The 16902-nt window shown below is 55.6% G+C and overlaps 1 protein-coding gene and 1 long non-coding RNA gene across 7 annotated transcripts in view; one reads left to right on the forward strand and one right to left on the reverse strand.

Moving 5' to 3' along the window:
- MAPKAP1 (MAPK associated protein 1) overlaps positions 1–4452 on the forward strand; it is a 108216-nt gene extending 103764 nt beyond the window's left edge. For all 5 annotated transcript variants that reach the window (XM_072882896.1, XM_072882901.1, XM_072882899.1 and 2 more), the window contains 2 exons: positions 1572–1669; positions 3835–4452. In XM_072882896.1, the coding sequence (XP_072738997.1) occupies positions 1572–1669; positions 3835–3960 (224 nt within the window). In that variant the 3' untranslated portion in view covers positions 3961–4452. The remainder of the gene's footprint in view (positions 1–1571; positions 1670–3834) is intronic.
- A 3638-nt stretch (positions 4453–8090) lies between these two features.
- LOC140661169 (uncharacterized) lies at positions 8091–13686 on the reverse strand. Of its 2 annotated transcripts, none has more exons than XR_012045653.1 (3): positions 12670–13686; positions 12010–12103; positions 8091–8840 (listed from the first exon to the last, which is right to left on the reverse strand). It is a non-coding gene; the product is annotated as an uncharacterized lncRNA (long non-coding RNA). The 2 variants fall into 2 exon arrangements; XR_012045652.1 differs by lacking the exon at positions 8091–8840 and adding an exon at positions 10974–11298 and having other exon boundaries at positions 12670–13681.
- Between the last annotated feature and the right edge of the window lie 3216 nt (positions 13687–16902).

A 16902-nucleotide genomic window follows, 5' to 3' on the forward strand; every position in this document is an offset into this window, starting at 1 on the left:
AGAAAACGTGGAACAAAACATCTAAACCAGGTGAAGGGAGAAGGGAGTCTTGATCCCCCCCAGGAACCACTCGATGGACTTCCAAGACCCAAACCAAAGAACCTCGCTGGCATCCTCCAGACCGTGTTTTGTGCCATTTTAATTTTCGTTTTTAGTGATCAGTTTCTGTAACTGTGTGTCATGTTAAATGTCCAAGGAAAACTGCGGTAGCTGATGGGGCGCGGTGCTGTGTCACGTCCCCAGGAACGGTGCACGTGCGCGGGCACTTTCGGAATCGTAAAGATGCCGAATTCAGTCCCAAGCAGAGCCGGGCGTGCATGCATTAACATACTAATAAGCTTGCGGCTAGGAATTCCCGCATTTTTAGTACCACCGAGGCATCATTTGTCAAATGATTTAAAGGGTATTTTTTTATTATTATTATTAGCCAGTTTTTCAATATAGACTTTATATTCTAGATTAGCGCATCATAATGGTGTTTAATTAACATGCCACAATAAAATACTCGCATCTCAAATTTTCTGGCCACAGATCTGAGCATATATCAGTCACTTTTTGGAAATCTGGAGAATTAGATAATGTAAATAAGATTTCAAATTAGCTTTCCTCCAGGAAAGACCTGAATTTACAGTAATGTGGCTGTTACTTTACGGATTACTAACTTTGACCTTTGAACTGAATAAATTCTGAGAAAAATGATGCAAAACTATGATGTATAGAATATGCTTAATTTTCCTTTTGAAGCCATGAGCATCCATACACGTGAAGGGTATTTTGCCTTCCTACATGTTCTGCGTATAGACCTTTACGTTAGGCCGTCCCCCGTCCCGCCTGCGGCACTCTTGCGGGGCGGTAGTTCCTGTGCCGTTCTCCCAAGCAGCCACGGAGGCTGGCCGGGCTGTCGGCGCCCCGTGTCCACTTAATCGCTTCAAACCTCCGTTTGGGACTGAGACACGGTGCGGCCTGCCGGCGAAGTGCTACGCAGGTAGAAATTACAGTTATACTTTAATGTGGATGGTCCTGCTTGTCGGAAGTGAGATTCCTGGGTGTGAGTACCGGTTTCATCCGTCGTTGCTGCACCCTCTTGTATTTTACAGTGGTGACGCTTTCCTTTGCTGAAAGCAGCTGGGTAGGTTTGGATGGCGTTTTGGGGTTGTTGGAGTGATGATTCTGGGGTTAATTTGCCTCTTATTTTAAATATAACACTCATCTTCTGCATGTGATGATTATACAGCGAATAGTTGCATAAAGTAGTCCTAATGTGGTAGTTTAACTGAAATATAGTCCTGGGCTGAACGGGAGCTAACTAGCCATTTGATAGATTTTTGCATTTCCTGCAGTGGGGATGTGATGGGAAAAGGAACTTTATTGAATAGAGTTCAGCTGCTCCTGTAAGCCACCACTTGCCTTAAATTGAAATGACATGAGAAGCCTGTCAGCGTTTCATTACTTCCTTCTGTTGTGCTGATGGTATGCTAAGATCACCATCTGTGTTTTTCTTCTGTCAGGCACACAAGCTCTGCTGAAACTTTACAGGAATATTCTGAACAGTTTTTTTCTTATCTTTACAGGTCATGCAATATTTAAACTTACATATCTAAGCAATCATGACTACAAACACCTTTACTTTGAATCAGATGCTGCTACTGTCAATGAAATTGTACTGAAGGTGAGTATTAAATTTTAACGTGACCCAAAATCCTGGGTGTTTTACCACTTGTTAGACATGAAAGTATTCAAGAGGCTCTGGAAATACATGAATGGTGCAGTGCCTGAGGACCACTAAGGTGCATTTAACTTGCCAGCCTAGTTGCCCGGTGCCTACTATTTTATTCATTTTTCGAACAGTCATACAGGAGACTGCTGATTTGTGTATAATATTTCCTTTTATACTTGTTTCTAGTTAATAGAGATACTGATCGTCTGTGGAATTTTATAGAAAAACTCCAGATTTTATTGTGTCCAGATAGTTTCCACCTCCAGACACGTGAGATGGTCTGCAAGCCCCGTGTCGTGCCGGAGGCGTGGGGCTGCGAGCCTGCGTCCGGCAGAGCGCCGCGGTGCCGCCGTGTGACTGCCGGCGCGGGGCCCAGCCTTAGAGACCCGGGCAGGGCCCCTGGCCCGTGCGGGCGCCGAGGCAGGGCGCGAGGAGCTGAGGGAGCAGCCGCCCTGGGCTGCGAGGAGCTGGAGGAGCCGGTGCGGAGCTCGGCAGCGGCGAGGGTGGCTGAGCCAAGGTCCCGGCGCCGCGGGGGCTTTCGGAGCCGGAGCGAACGTTCAGAGATTTCAGGAGGGCCCCGGTTAAAGCGTGCGCCGACGTAACGTCCGAGGCCACAGGTTGACGCCGGGTTGGTGGCTCCAGCACCGGCCCAAGCAGAGGCAGTCCCCCGGCCAGGCCAGCGCTCCTCCCCTGCCTTTCACACGCCTTTTCCAAGCGCAGGGGTTGGTACAAAGCAAGGTTATTTTTCCCACCGTGATACTTTATCAGAATTGTTTGCTTTTCTTGTGGCTCAGTACGTACACATACTGGCTTACTTTCTGAAACAAATTTTTGTAACACTTTTGGAAGATTAAACTTAATTTTCCGCAAGCTAATATTTTATAGCAATTCAGAATTTAAAAAGCAGTAATTTTGGCAAGCCATCTGTTATGTTTGCTTTTATTTTCTGTGGGGAGTTTAGAGGATTGCTAAATAACTGACATACGATAAAATAATTTTTATTAATAACATAGAAGGCGAATGTATTTTGAGGGTTTTCCACTTACTTCATGAACCGTTAGGCCAATTCTTTTGTTCCTACTTTATCTTAAATAAGCTATTGTAATCCAGAACACTTGACACATCTGAGACTGGTCATAAAAGAAGGCTAAAAAAATAAGATTTGCTATGAATAACATGAATATTCAAGAGAGAAATATTATTGAACAGTAGGTTTTTTTCTTTAGTTGCAGATTGTTTATATAGAACATTTTCTGGTTTCGTGCATAAGTTACCAGTTTGTTTTCAATTCCGTCAGCATTAGGAGTCGCAGAGAAATCAGACTTTTCAAATTAGGCTTTTTACATGATCAAGTGAGAAAGACTGAGGCTTTATTGACCATGAAAATTCCCTATATTTTTATGCCTTAAGCTGTAATATGCAATGAAAGTGAAACACTCTACAGTGCATAAAATTGTGCAAGTTTTAAGCCACAGCATATTAACCAGCTAATGGCAGACCAAAGGGCATTTTTATCTTTTTGATTCTTGCATTAACCTTCCATTAAAATTATCTATGTGATTATCACAAAGCACTGGAGATAATAAATTTAGGGAATAGCAGGCTTGTTAAATATCATTTAAAAATGCTTTCATCAAGTAAAATGTGCCAAAACACTGGGAAACTATGAGATTAGCTGAGTATGCAAACATCGTAATGAAAGAATTATTTTTATTGAAGCTGATAAAGTCTTTTATTGAAGCCCATTACTATATTAGACCAGCACTCTGGGTCTTCACAACGTGCTGCGTTCGCCCGGAGGTTTGGGTGACAAGGGTGGGACGAGGGGAGAGGGATGCTGAGAGCCTGCGGCCGCCGTGGCCACCCCGTGCCCCCGTGGCTGCCTCGTGCCACCCTGCGCCGAGCCGAGGGCCGTGGGAGGAAGAGCCAGAAAGCGGCCCCACGCAGAGCAGGGCTCTCCGGGAGCTCTGGGTTGTCTCTGCCGTCATTTTGTTGACGGCCCGCTGGGACCGGTTTCACTAAAGCCTCGTTCAGTTGGGTGGTGTGAGGGTCCCTGCCCTCCCCAAGCTGTCCCCCCGAAGCACCGATGAAATTAAATACCGTTTCATGTCTTGCAGGTTAACTATATTCTAGAGTCGCGAGCAAGCACGGCCAGAGCAGATTATTTTGCTCAGAAACAAAGAAAACTGAGCAGGAGAACAAGCTTTAGCTTCCAGAAGGAGAAGAAATCGGGACAGCAGTAACACCAAGCCTCGAGGAGAGCCTGTCTGCCGAATTCGGAGGAGGAGGCGCTCCCCACCGCCCGAGACAGGTGGGAGCCAGGACTGCGGTGCTCCTGCTGCCAACGGGCAGGAGCAGCCGGGGAAGAAATCTGAATTATCCCATGTCTCACGGTTGGAAGATTATCCCTCGTTGGTGATGGGAAGTCTCCCCTGTGACAAAAATAAAGAGCCATATCAGCCAGAAAGAAGACTGTTACGCTTCAGGTTCCTTTGATTAGAAATAAGAGAATGACGTAGACTGGCATCATTTAATTACTGTATTATGTACAATCACAAGAAGAGATGTGATTACATATTATTTCACAGCCTGGTTAAAATAAATTATATACATCTGTAATACACCCACGTACACACAGGTATTGCTTGTGACATGATCAAATTTCTAAAAACAAAATGTAGGACAAATGTATCCATTTTTACTATTAATAAACAGATGTAATCTTTTTCAAGGTCCATATGATGCACAGTTCTTTTGGGGGGAGGCTGTAGTCCCAGATGGTTTCGCTTCTGTTGCTGAAGTGCAGGAGGCAACCGAGAGCCAGGGAACAGCAGCCATTGCAGGGGAGCCGATTTGTGAAGAAACATTGAGACAGTCAAGTCTGTTGTGGTTTGTTTTGTTCAAAAATATTTTTATTTAACTGTGCTTTTCAACTTTGCATACGTTTTACTGGAAGTTACTTGCTCTAGTCAGCACAGTGTTTTGAAACCAAGGCAGCGTCTCCGCGGTCGAAAGGAGAGCATCCTCCTGCCTGCGGGAGCTGCCCACGTCCGCCCGGGGATCCACGGCTGCTGCCGGGCTGGGGGCTGCTCTTCCTCTCGGGGACAGCTTGCACCTGAGGACTGAGAAATGCCTTCACCTTTTCTTAATATTATTCTTTAAAAATAAAAATTAAGACCTACTTGGTACTGGGATTTGTAAATATTTTGGCCTTGTCCGTCCTTAATACATCAGGGAACACGTGAATGGTGTTACTGGGAACCAGAGCTGCATTTTTGGTTCAGTTCACCAGAGGTGTCTTTCATAAACCCTTCCAAGTCGTTGAAGCTGGAGCTCTCTGCACTGCTGCTGTGGATTTTCTATCCAGAAAATGCCCTCGGTTCCGAGAGGCGTTTACCCACAGCGGGGCGGCAGGGCGGGCTGCAGCGCTGCGGGTCCCACGGGCAGACCAGGCTCCCTCCCGCCGCCCAGCCTCGCCTGCCACAACGGGACCTCTTACAGCGTCCTACCTTGCCTTTGTATAGAGAAAACTTCTGAGCCTTAACACATAGTTTAGGAATAAACACTAAGGCAGAGAGGTCTGTTTGTCACTTACCTGTTGCGTTTAAGTTCTCGGTTTTTAAAGGCTTAGCCCTCCCGGAGCCGGTGTCGGTGCTGCCTCGGGAGGGGAGCCCTGCCCACTCCGCGGAGGCTGGTCTTCACTGTACAGTCTTCCATGATATCTGCACAACAAGAGAAACAATATTTTATAGTATGATATTAAATTTTTTAATATTTTATATGCGCAAATGCCGCACAGATGCAATGGGGAAGGTCCCTTCAAATAATGCAATGTAAATGACTCCTTTAACCAACTTTGTGAACTATTTAACATTAAAGTTGTTATGTGAATGCTCTTTTGCCACCTAGTTTCAATTCTTTTTAACTGAACTAAAAAATTGCCTACTTTGGTATTAGAAACTGCAGAAGTCTCCTACTTGTTTCCATGGCCGTAATGCTGTTGCCACCCACTTACATTCATTTATTATAAGTAGATACTCAATATGTGCAGTATTTCGCTTTCAGTAAAACCTAAAGATTGACGTAATAAAAAATCTCTGCTGTCACAAACTGTGGTACAGTTTGCTGTACACAAACTGTGTTAACGTTTGTGGGCGCATGGTCACTTGCCCGGACCATGCGCGTTTACACCATCTCGTAAATCACATCCCACTTGCTTTATTTTTAGTGCAGAGCTGGGACGTGCAGCGCAGCGCGTCCCCGGGGAGCACGGGCAGGGCGGCAGGGACGGGACGCTGCTGCTGGAGGATGCTCCGAGGGCTGGATGGGCAGCAGGCAAGGTGTGGTTGAGAACGGGTTTATTCGCTCTGAAAGAGCCGTTCACAGTTACGAAGTGAATTTACTTTCAAAAATCAGATCCAGTTGAATACGCGGCGTGGAGGAAACCTTCCTTAAATTCTGGAAACGTCCAGCTTTTCAAGAGCTGAAGAGCCTCTCCCTCGGAACAGACATTTCTACTGTTTAGTGTTTGCTGAAAGAGTTAAATCAGAGCTCATGGTTGCAATCTGTGCGCAGCTGAACACAAATCCATCATGGGCTGGTCTTTCCCCGGTAGTTGTAGATTTAATTGATTCAGATGGGCATTCAACTGGGTCAGAAAAGCAAGCTGTTCCTTCCATGCCTTGTTACTGGGCTTCGGCAGAAGAGGGTGGCTGCCAGCTCCCATAACAAGGATGACTTCTCACTGACGTGTGTCGGTAGCTGTTGGAGGCATCAGAGGTTTTCTGAATTTTCTCTTTCTTCTGCGGTTGGAGGGGGACCTGGCTTGCACGTGCACCTGAAGTTTTATGGTCCATTGCACCTCGTGGAGCAGAGCGTACGCTTGCAAAAAATCACGGGCACAGACCCGGTGAGAGCCAGGGAGCACACGCACAGTGAGTGCAAACAACCAGAGATGTTTCCCCTCGCGTACCAGGAGCCCCGGGGGACTCGTACCTGCGGGCTGGTCTCGGCCCAGCTGCCTGCAGCAGCCGGTGCTGCTCATGGCTGGCTGCTCGCTGCCCATCTTGCCCGTATTTGCACAAAAAAACGCTGCTCGGAGGGTCCCGAACCCACCAGGAGAGATGGGTGACCTTTGTGGTGAGAGCCCCGGGTCGTTCTTTGTGCTCCTGGGTGGCTGAGCATTTGTCTGGGAGATTTGTGAAAGAATAAAATAGCTGATGAGCGGCTTCGCCTTCTCAGGAGCAGTCGGTGGGGTGGGGATGGCCAAGGCTGCTGCAGCCGCAGCGAGCGCTGCGTGTGGAGACAAGCCCTTGCCGCCTCCTTGGTTTTATCAGAGTATTGGGAAACAAAAGAGCGACCTTTTAGCAGAGGACACCCCAAGGTGAGAGCACTGGGGTGCCTGGCCTGACCCGAGCTCTCCCAAGGCTCTGCAAGGGGTGGCCGTGAGCTCCAGGAGGAGCAGCTCGAGCCAGAGGGTCCTTTGGGTGTAGGTTGGCAGGCGCCTGGGGCGTCCTGGGGGCTTTTGCAGCTGCCCCTGCAGCAGCCGTGGCAGGGCTGGGACCCAGCCAGGAGCATGGGCTGCACCCACCCAGCACCGGGACAAGCAGGCGAAAACCATCGTACAGCCCTGGGTGCAGCCCTGAGATTAATGGGGGGAGTTATTTATGGAGACATGTTTGTAATGGGCCCATGAATTTCATGGAAATGCGCTGCCGTGGCGGCGTGCGGTATTGGGTGCTGCTGCTGCTGCTAAAATTAATGCCCCTTAAATCACATCCCAGTGCAGCCTCCCCGGTACGATGCTGGGACGAGGACGGAGAAGAGGATGGAGATGTGCAGGCACAATGGGCACAAAGGCTGGGCAGGGCCAGCGGGAGGGTGCCCTGCACCCCGGCTGGGTGCTGCTCCCCGGCACCGCTGCAGTGCCCGCAGCGGGGGGCCCGGGGCCACCGTGAGCAGCCGAGGCATGGGGAGGGCTGGCCCCGTGCACAGCCCTGCGCTGCCGCTGCCACTGCACGAAGGGTTAAGCACTGTCATGTTTTATTCTCCCCACACACCTCTGCTTAAATGCAAAAAAAGAAAAAAAATCTCAACAGGGTGTTGTTCGCTCTAAAAACCCTAAGCATGATTTGTGAACTCTCACAGCCTCGGTAATCTCATCAGAGTAATGGGATTATATTTCAAATCACCATGGCCTGTTCATTACACATTTAAACTCCTTTGACAGAGGAAAAGTTAAATAAAATGTGTGCGTCAGCCCTGGTTGACTTTCCCAGTTCTCCTTCTTGATTAGACAAACAGATGCTGAGCTCCAAAATGAAAAAATAATGTGCTCATTTATTCATTTTTCTGACAAGTCACAATAGATTTTTAACTACAAATGAGCCCCCTCCCCAGGTGGGGAGCGCGGGGCAGCACACGCCGTGCCATAATGGGCTCCGAGCCGGCAGCTGGGGCTAAACTGGGGCACAAGTGGTCATTTCCGCACCGCGAGTGCGGGGACGGTGCCGCGATTCCCCTGCCACCGCTGCCGCCTGATGAATTTCTCCGAGGAGCTGACGAACGGCACTTGCATTCCTGCCGCGAGCGCAGCCGCCTCCGGCAGCAGCGAGGCCCTGGCCGAGGCAGCCCTGCACGAAAAGCCCCGACCGTGGGCACCGCTGAGGTTTTCTGGCACCTCCCGCTCAGCTCTGCTCGCCCGGGCTGAAATGTACCCGTGAGGCCGTGCCGGGGCTGCCGTGGCCACGGGGGCTGCCGTGGCGCGGCCACGCTGAGCACCTCCCGCCTCAGGCGCAGTACCTGCCCGGCTCACGGGAGCTCCCGTCCAACTTGCTCTACGTCGTTGCTCTCAAACTGACTTTTGCAGGAGCATCTCCCCGGCGTGCGATGTGGGGAAGCGGCTGAGCTCGTCCTGGGCGCGGCAGGGCTCCGCAGCCAGCGGTGTGGGGCCCCCGGGGCCTGCGTGGGACTTCGCCAGTGGAGTTCAGATCTCTTCCCGGGAGCTGCCAGCGAAGAAGCCCGCGTACAGCGGGGAGGCGTCGGGGCTGCCGGCGGGCTGGGCCGCGCTCCCCGCTGAAGAGGAGGGTTTCACATCGGGGAGCGCTGGGGCCCTATCAGGGAGCTGAAATGCCAGATAATTAGAAATACACCAGCAAACACCATTATTGTCAGGAGAATGCAATCGCATACAGTAATGAAGCAATTATTAATGAGCAACTGCAAGGCTGTCATTAATTTAAGCTTTTCAGGATCACAGACTAAGGCAAGTTAAAAGTTAAAACAGAGCCGGGGCTGGGCTGAGCGGGGCTTTCCCCCGCCACGGGGTGGGCAGAGCGGGGCCATCTCGGCACCCCCTCCCAGGTGAGACGCCCTGCACGCCCGCAGTGCCCTTCCCAGCCCCGTGCCCTCCCCGCCTCCGTCGCCCTGCCCTGCAACTGCACGAGCAACTGGGAACGCCTTCGCCCCAGCACCAGCACCGGCCCCTTCGGGCAGCCCAGGCGACGGCTCTGCAGGGGACGGGGACGGGGACGGGGTCAGGGTGCTGCCCCATCCTGCAGCAGCACAGGCGAGATGCCGGTGGCTCCGCGGCGTAAGTGCCGGGTGCGTTCGGGGACGGCGCATCCGGGAGCCGCTCCCGCACCAGCGCACAGCCCCGCGCTGCAATCTGTCACGGCGGCTGGGGCTCGCCGGCTCTGCAATATGTACCTCATGTCTGGGCTGTCATCGGACATAATTCCTCCCTGCTGGCATATTGCTGATTTGTGCATAAGTGATGCATGCAATCCACCTGAGCTAGGAGTCAGGGGTTTCTTGATCGGGGGCTGTCAGGGCAGAGTGTTTTAGTGCCTCCTGCGATTAGCTGGAATTGACAGGCCCTGAGAGCGGGGAATTGCACAACAGGGGAATTAACAGCCAGGGACTGAAGTGGAGTGTGGCACTCGTTTAATCTGCAATTTATCAGTTTACGTGGCTTCTTGTCGCAGGCGGAAGATTACACTCCAAAAAAGAAGGCTCCCTTTTTTTTTTAATTTCACCTGACAGGGAGAGGGAAGAGCAACATTCAGAGCCTGACACGTCTGCTGGCTCCCGCTGGGTTACCAGCCCGTGCCGCGCTGGGCTGAGCCGCGCGCAGCCTCCTCGTGGGTGCCGGCACGGCAGCGAGAGCGGCCCCGACAGCCCCAGCGCAGGGGCACGGCTGCAGGGCAGGCAGCCCCCAGGGCCCCCGTCCTCGGCTTCAGCTGCTGCGTTTCACCCCTGAAGGCCGGCCAGACGCTGCCCTGCCTCCCAGCAAGGGCCACCGCAGCGACGCCGCCCCGCAGCCGCCCACGCCGGGGTGATCGTGCAAAGGCCGAGCAGCCCCTTCCCGACCACCCCGCCGGCACCCCCACTCCTGCCCCAGCACAAGCCCTCGCCTCTCCCTGTCCCCATCCCCAGCGCACAGATGCTCCCATGTGCCGGCCACACCTCCCGGTCCCCAGCCAGTTCGATGGCAGCCCCGTAGCAGCAGTGCCACGCGGGAGCTGGCACGGCAGGGGCTGCAGTGGAGCCACTCTGAGCTCAGCAGATTCCCCATCTGTAAGTCCCAGGGCAGCTGCAGCCAGGTCTGCGCCGATCGACCGCCAGGCCATTAGTCTGGCCGTGTGGGAGCGGTTCCCGGCAGCACGGCTTCCAGCGGTGCTTCCCAGCTGCTGTGTCCCCAGCCAAGGCTCGCCGAACGCCCCTCGCCCTCTGCCAGCGTGGCTGCACCCGCAGGATGTCACGGCAGGAAGGGCAGCCCAGAGCGGGACGCAGCGTCCGTGGGTTGGACCCCTCCAACAGGCGAGCAGAGGTCCTGCGCGGGCAGGGGCGGACTGCAAGGTGCCAACACCGGCCCCGACAATGGCTGCGTGGGCCACGCAGGGATGCCCGGGGCCTCTGCACCTTCAGTATATGCATAAACCTGACTGCTGCTCCGAAGGAGAGTCCGTAGAGCCGCAGCTCCCGTCCCACCGGTGAGGCGTGCGGGAGCTGCATCTCGGGGCAAGGAGAGCGGCAGCTGTGGCGGTGCCTCCTCCCGGCCCCCCCCACGCTGCGCTCTCCAATTTTGATAATATCATTAGAGGCTGATAATGGTTTCCAGGAACACTGTAGCCTTTCTGCGAGGTGACAGCCTGTAAAGGCAGCATGACAGATAATGTATTCTACAAGGGTACAATAATGTGACTCCGAGCACATTAAACTCCTTTAATGTGGGTGACATACACCTTCCTCTTAACATACATTATCATCCTGGAGGCACACACAGCATGCAGCAACACGGAGCCAGCACCCCCGTGCCCACAGACCCTCACCCTGCCCTGCTCCCCAGTGCTCCTGGAGCCGGCACTGGTGCCAGCACTGGTGCTGGCGCCAGTGCCGATGTTGGTGCTGGCGCCAGCACCCCAGGGCCCCCCCATGCAAGCGGGGGCTCCCGCACCAGCCGTGCTCTTCCTCTGGTGCGAGGAGGTTAAACTACGCGATGCAAATGCTCTCGCTGCGTGTAGGCGATCTCCTTGGCCTTCCTTGGCGGCCTGCTCTGATACTGCAAACCTTTATCCAACCTTATGGTATCAAAGATTATTTATAATGAATTAAATACGTTTTTAGCAGCTTCTTTCCACACTTACTGCCACACTTGCACTGCCACTTCAACTTAATTAGGGAGGCCTTGCTAAAGAGATGGGAATAAATGCATCTATAGAAATATATCTATGTATAAATGAAGAAAGCAGCCACCACAGGTCAAACCAGTACTTTCAATTTATTGCCCTGGTACATTCATTTGTAAATAGCTTTGCCTTGCTGGTTTCTAAGTGCAAGGCTAATGTTGGAGTGCTTAAATTAATAGTGACGCACACCTTTCATTATTGCTATTAAATTAGGTGCTGGGCTTTGATGGATTCACTTGTTGCTGAACTAAAAGCCTTATAGATGTGGGTGTGCATATCCATTTGGTTTTACAGCAAATTTAGGTCTTAATGTCAAGCCAGACAGAGCTGAGCGAGTTCCTCCTCAGCACACTCTAATTAGCAGGACGGGCACCTCCTGCGGCCCCGGCCCCGCTCCCCTGGGAGCGACAGCACAGGCTTGCGGGCGCAGCAGCGGGGAGGCACGTGGCGGAGAGGAGCCCGGCAGGAGGACGCGCCCCGGCAGCCTGCGCAGGGGTACCAGCCGGCTGCCGCAGGAGCCCCCCGCCCCAGCAAAGAGCTTGGGCTGCGTTTCAAGTGTGGCAGCCCTCAAGCGGGAGGGAGCCAAGAGCCCTGGCATCATACCTGGCACCGAAGCGCTCAGCAGGCCCGTGCCGCCACCTCCTGCGGGCATCGACCCCATGCCGCTGCGGCATCCCACCTTCCCGTGTCCAGAGCACTGCGGGGAGAGATGCACTGAAACACAAAATAAAAAAAAAAAACAAACCCACAACACGCAAAGTCCCTGCAGGCATGTGGTGTTATGACACGTAACATCAGCCCTGTCACCTCCTGAGCCGTGACTGACGTGCGCCAGCGTGATACGGCCCCCTGTGACACACAGCACAGCGTGGGGAGAGCCTCGCACCACGGTGTTCACAGCGGGGTCCCGCTGCCCCGAGCCGGCCAGGGGCATGCAGGTGCCCTGGGACCCCCATCCCGGCACCCTCACTGCTCCATTTTGTCTGATTAATGCTGTGATTTTGCCAGTGGCATCGTGAAGGGGCAAGAGCAGCTCGTCTGCTGGGCAGGGGAGGAGAGGGAAGGTGATGTGGGCAGCAGCACGGCTCGGCTCAGCCGGGCCATCGTTTCCAGCTGCCACCGGAGACAACTGAGACGGGACGGACAAAACTTGGCGGCCCTGATGCTGAGGGGCTGCTGCTGTGCTGGAGAGCTTGTTGTCCGCTTGTGGGGCCTCTCAGAGAGTAGCTAAATAGGGATGTATGCACGGAGATAATAACTCACCTTTAATGTGCAGGCTAATTTAGCACTGGCGCATTGGAGATGGTGCGTGCCTGTGCTGGGTTTGCAGTCAGGGCTGCTGCAGCGTGAGCGGTGGTGCCAGCGGGAAAGCGTTGTGTGCGGCGTGGTGACGGCCCGGTGCTGCAGGACCCCCCCGGCAGCGGGTGGCCGGGTCCCTCGCCCGCGGGGTGCCCATCTTCCCGCGGCTCCTTGCTGACCTAATATCATCACCTGGACATTCACGTTGTCTGGTGACCGATGCTGTGGCACCTTCCTGCTCAGCTGCAGGCGTGGGCGCCGGTGACAAGCGGACGCCGGTGTGCAGGGACCCCCGCCCTGGGCACCCCGTCCCCTGCCCCGGGGTGCGGCTCGGGCAGGCGATGCCCAGGGGCCGGGAGGGAGCCACGGGCAAGCGCCGGGGAGGAGCCGCGGGGCGCGGGCCGCCTGCTGCCAGGCTGTCCCGCTGGAAAGGCCGCGGGTGCCGGGGACAGGGAGCCCTGCAGCCTGCGGGGACCCTGGTTCAGGGGGCTGCGGGACCGAGCGCAGGACGGGGCGGCAGGGCAGGGCTGCGGGCCCTGCGCCGGGCCGCGGGCTGAGGCGCCTTTGTTCTGCGGCGCGGTTCCCACTCTTCGCCTGCCATCTTGAGGCCGCCCACAGCAGCCCGCCCGCGCCGCGCGGCCTGCGCGCCCACCGCCACCGCCCGGCCCGGCCCGGCCCCGCAGCCCGGGAGCGGCTCGGCTCCCGGGGCTCGCCCCGCGGGCCGCCCCGGCCCCCCCCGGCTCGGGCCCAGCGCTGAAGGAGCCGTCCGGGCCCAGGCGAACCCCGCGCTGCCCGCAGCCCGGCGGGAGCCGGCCACGCTCGGCCCGGCCCGGGCAGCCGCTCCCCGTCCCGCCCCTGGGTGCGGGCGGGACGGAGGCCGCGGTGCCCGCGGCCCCAGCTCCCTGCTGCCGCTGCCGGGAGAGCCTCGGCTGGCGGGCGAGCGGGGGCCACCATCACCGCATCTTCGGGAGCCCCCGGTTGTTTGGCCCGCAGAGACCCGCCGGGGCCGGCTGACACACGGGAGTTGGGCAAGTTACGGGGTTTTGTCCCAGAGAAACGGGTCAGGGTCCTCCTTTGGGGTGAGGTTTCTTACTTCTGGAGAAAGAAGTCCCCAAACCGCCCCTGGTGGCCCCGGCAGCGGCTGTGCCACGTGCCGCGGAAGGTTTGGCCACCACCACCTCTGGGTGCCACGGGTGCACGCACCAGCCCAGCCAAGGCAGTGCCGTGGCACGGGGCAGGCATGAACCCACAGGAACAGGCAGAAATATCCCAGTGCTAATTCTTTTTCAAATGATAAAATCTGTCTGTATTATAAAATATAAGCCCCTGGGTGCCTGAGAGCTGAACCACGGCAATGTCGTGTTTCTGTGTGAATTTCATTTGAGAATTTCGTGTCCTTTTAACACAGAGTCACATTTCAGCGTTCTCAAGCCCCCGACCATTTTAAGAGCTTGGTCTGCACGCGTTGGATAAAGAGGCCTCGCTGGGGGAGCAGGAGGGGAGCTGGGTGGGATGGCAGCCGGGGCCAATAGCCCCCAGCAGCTGGGGGTCCAGGGGCAAGGGGAGCATGCCTGGCCCAGCCTGTGCAGCCGGCTGGGCGCGTGGGGACCACATTGTGCCTGTCCTGCCTTCTCCCCTCGCCGTGCCCACACCGTCAGGGACCTCACGCTCGTGGCATGACAGTTCCGAGCGGCTGGGGTTAATAATAATCCCTCCCCCGAGTATCAGCTCCATGATTTCTGGTGAATCAGGTAAAAAAAGGCTCTGCAGGTCCCTTTGCAGATGACATCCCTTCTTGAAGGCCTCTCTTCCCCAGCCCCACACGCCTGCCGTGCCATGTCGAAAAAAAAAACCTACCTTCTTGGTGAACGGGGCCATTTGCATCCCAGTTTGGTGCCTCTCATTGCTTTGTTGCTGGGGGGGGGTCAAACTCGTCCCCGCACTAAACCCTGCAATGGAAAATAAACAAACAAAACGACGTGGCGGCGAGCCGGTGGCTTCCCGAGGCTGTGACACTTCCCCTTGGCACAGGGCCTCGCTTCTTTCTTTGTAAAGCATCATTATTAGTCAATAAAAGTTAAATCCCCACAATAAGACGGCACCCCCCATGGAGGAACAGACTGATCGACTGCAAAGGAGAAAATCTGATAAAGCCCTAATCCAATTACTTGCCAATGTTTGTTCTTTTTTAATGAGACTTTGGGGTTGTGGGGGTTTTTTTGTTCTCTTGGAGAATTTTCTGCCTTTCTTCTGCTCCGGGTGATAAAATGGTGCCAGCCACAGGAGGAGTGGGCATGGTGGCCAGGGCTCAGTGGAGGACTAGCCACCGCAGCCCTGCCCGCAGCCGCCGAGGGGCTGAGACCCCCGGCCGGGGCATCCGCCCCGGCCGGGGGTCTCAGCCCCTCGGCGGCTGCGGGCAGGGCTGCCAGACAGGGGTCTTGCAGCAGAGCATCATCCAGCCATGGGCTCTCCAAGCAGCTGGCATCGGCAACCAGGTCACCTTCTAGCCTGAGGGACCGACATCCCCGTGTCCAGAGCCGGGGCAGAGACATCTGTTCATTGCAGCATCCCTACGGACAACAGGGTGCCCAAAGCACCCCGGGGGGATGCAGCCAAAATAGGGGGAGTGAGAACCCCCAGGCTGCGGGGAGTGGGAGCGGTGCTGGCACAGGGAGCTGCCAGCGGCACGATTATGGCAACACCCGCCTGGCTGGGGCTCTGCGCCTGCTCTCGCTGTCAGGGCTTAGGTGAAGTGCTGGTTATTATTATTTTTGGTTGCTCATACACTCCGAACACACATTCCCACTCTGTACTAACTGCTGGCGTGATGGCGTGTGCCATCCCACCCAGCTCACCCAGCTCACCCAGCTCGACGGCCGCCCTCACAGTGGGGACGGGAGCAGGCAGGGCGAGCAGGCAGGACAGGCAGCCATTTCCAGCAGCAGCGCGTGGCATGGCCAAGGTTTGGCAGGCAGAGCAGGCAGCGTGCTCCCTGCCGCGGGGATGTGCTGGCTCCCACCGCCCCGCTGGCACCGGTGCCGCGCGATTGCCTCCGGCTGTGCCGGGAGATGCTTCCCCGTGCCCATGCGATGGCCACAGCCCCAGCCCTCTGCTCGGGTGCCCGGCTGCCAGCTCTGCCCCAAGGGCTGCGGGTGGGCACCTGGCTGGCCCTCCCTGTGCCCGCGCAGGCACGCCGGGGACACGTGTGTGGAGCCGGCGGTGGTGACAGGTCCTGCTGGTGCTCCGTGCCCCAGCCAGGACCCCTCTGCCGGCAGCGGCGCTCGGGCACAGGCAGTGCCAGGCACACAAACTCCTCTTCCACGTTGTTCTTTGGCGTTTTAGAGATAATAAATTGCTAATCAGCAGCCACCCCCTCCTTGGTGTCCTCTGCAGCAACGCTCCAATAATTAATTATAAACTACAATACTGATCAGCTTGCGTGTACTCCGTCTGCACTGACAATCATTAACCATAATATGAAATTTATAATGTTGAGACGTGGAACCTGGTGAGATGAACTGCTCTGCTTTTTAATCAGTTTTATGGGATGATATAATGCATTGATCGACAAAGACAAGATACAGCGCATGTTCCTGTGTCTATAGCCGTGCAACCTTATTAATTTAGATTTACAAAGAGTTGCTTGATCCGGAGGGGAGAGAGCCGGCAAAGCCGCCTGGCGCAGGATGGACTCGTGCTGGGCCCCGCGAGGGCGGCAGCCGGAGGGGCTCCTTGGGCGGGGGGGGCTTGCCAGGGTCGCTGCAGCCGCAGCTCACCTGGCTCTGGGCAGGGCTCCTCAAAGCCCGGCTGCGGTGGCACGGGGTGGCCCCCAGCACCGGGCAGACTGCACCCACGCACCCATCCGGCGCGACACTGGTGGGACCCCGATGGATTTGTCTCGGTCTGATGAGCGGCGGTGCCTGTCCCAGCGACACGGCGTTGGGCAGCGTGTGCCTGCCTGCACGTATGTGCCTGCGCCTGGCCCTGCCCGAGCCCTCCCTCCTCCCCCCGAAATGCATCTGTGACTGGGGCATCGCCTTCCCAACCAGTACGGCCCAGTGGCGGCCGGACAGCTGGTAACCATATTGGTGTGTCTTGGGCTGTCATATCACATTTGCACGCCTGCTCTTGCTCTGCATCCGGGGAGGCTGGGGCGGTGGTTTTCAGGTCAGAGGCTGCATCCAGCACAGGAGGAAA

The sequence above is a fragment of the Ciconia boyciana genome, chromosome 18 (genome assembly GCF_034638445.1).
Source record: "Ciconia boyciana chromosome 18, ASM3463844v1, whole genome shotgun sequence".
Lineage (NCBI taxonomy): Eukaryota > Metazoa > Chordata > Aves > Ciconiiformes > Ciconiidae > Ciconia > Ciconia boyciana.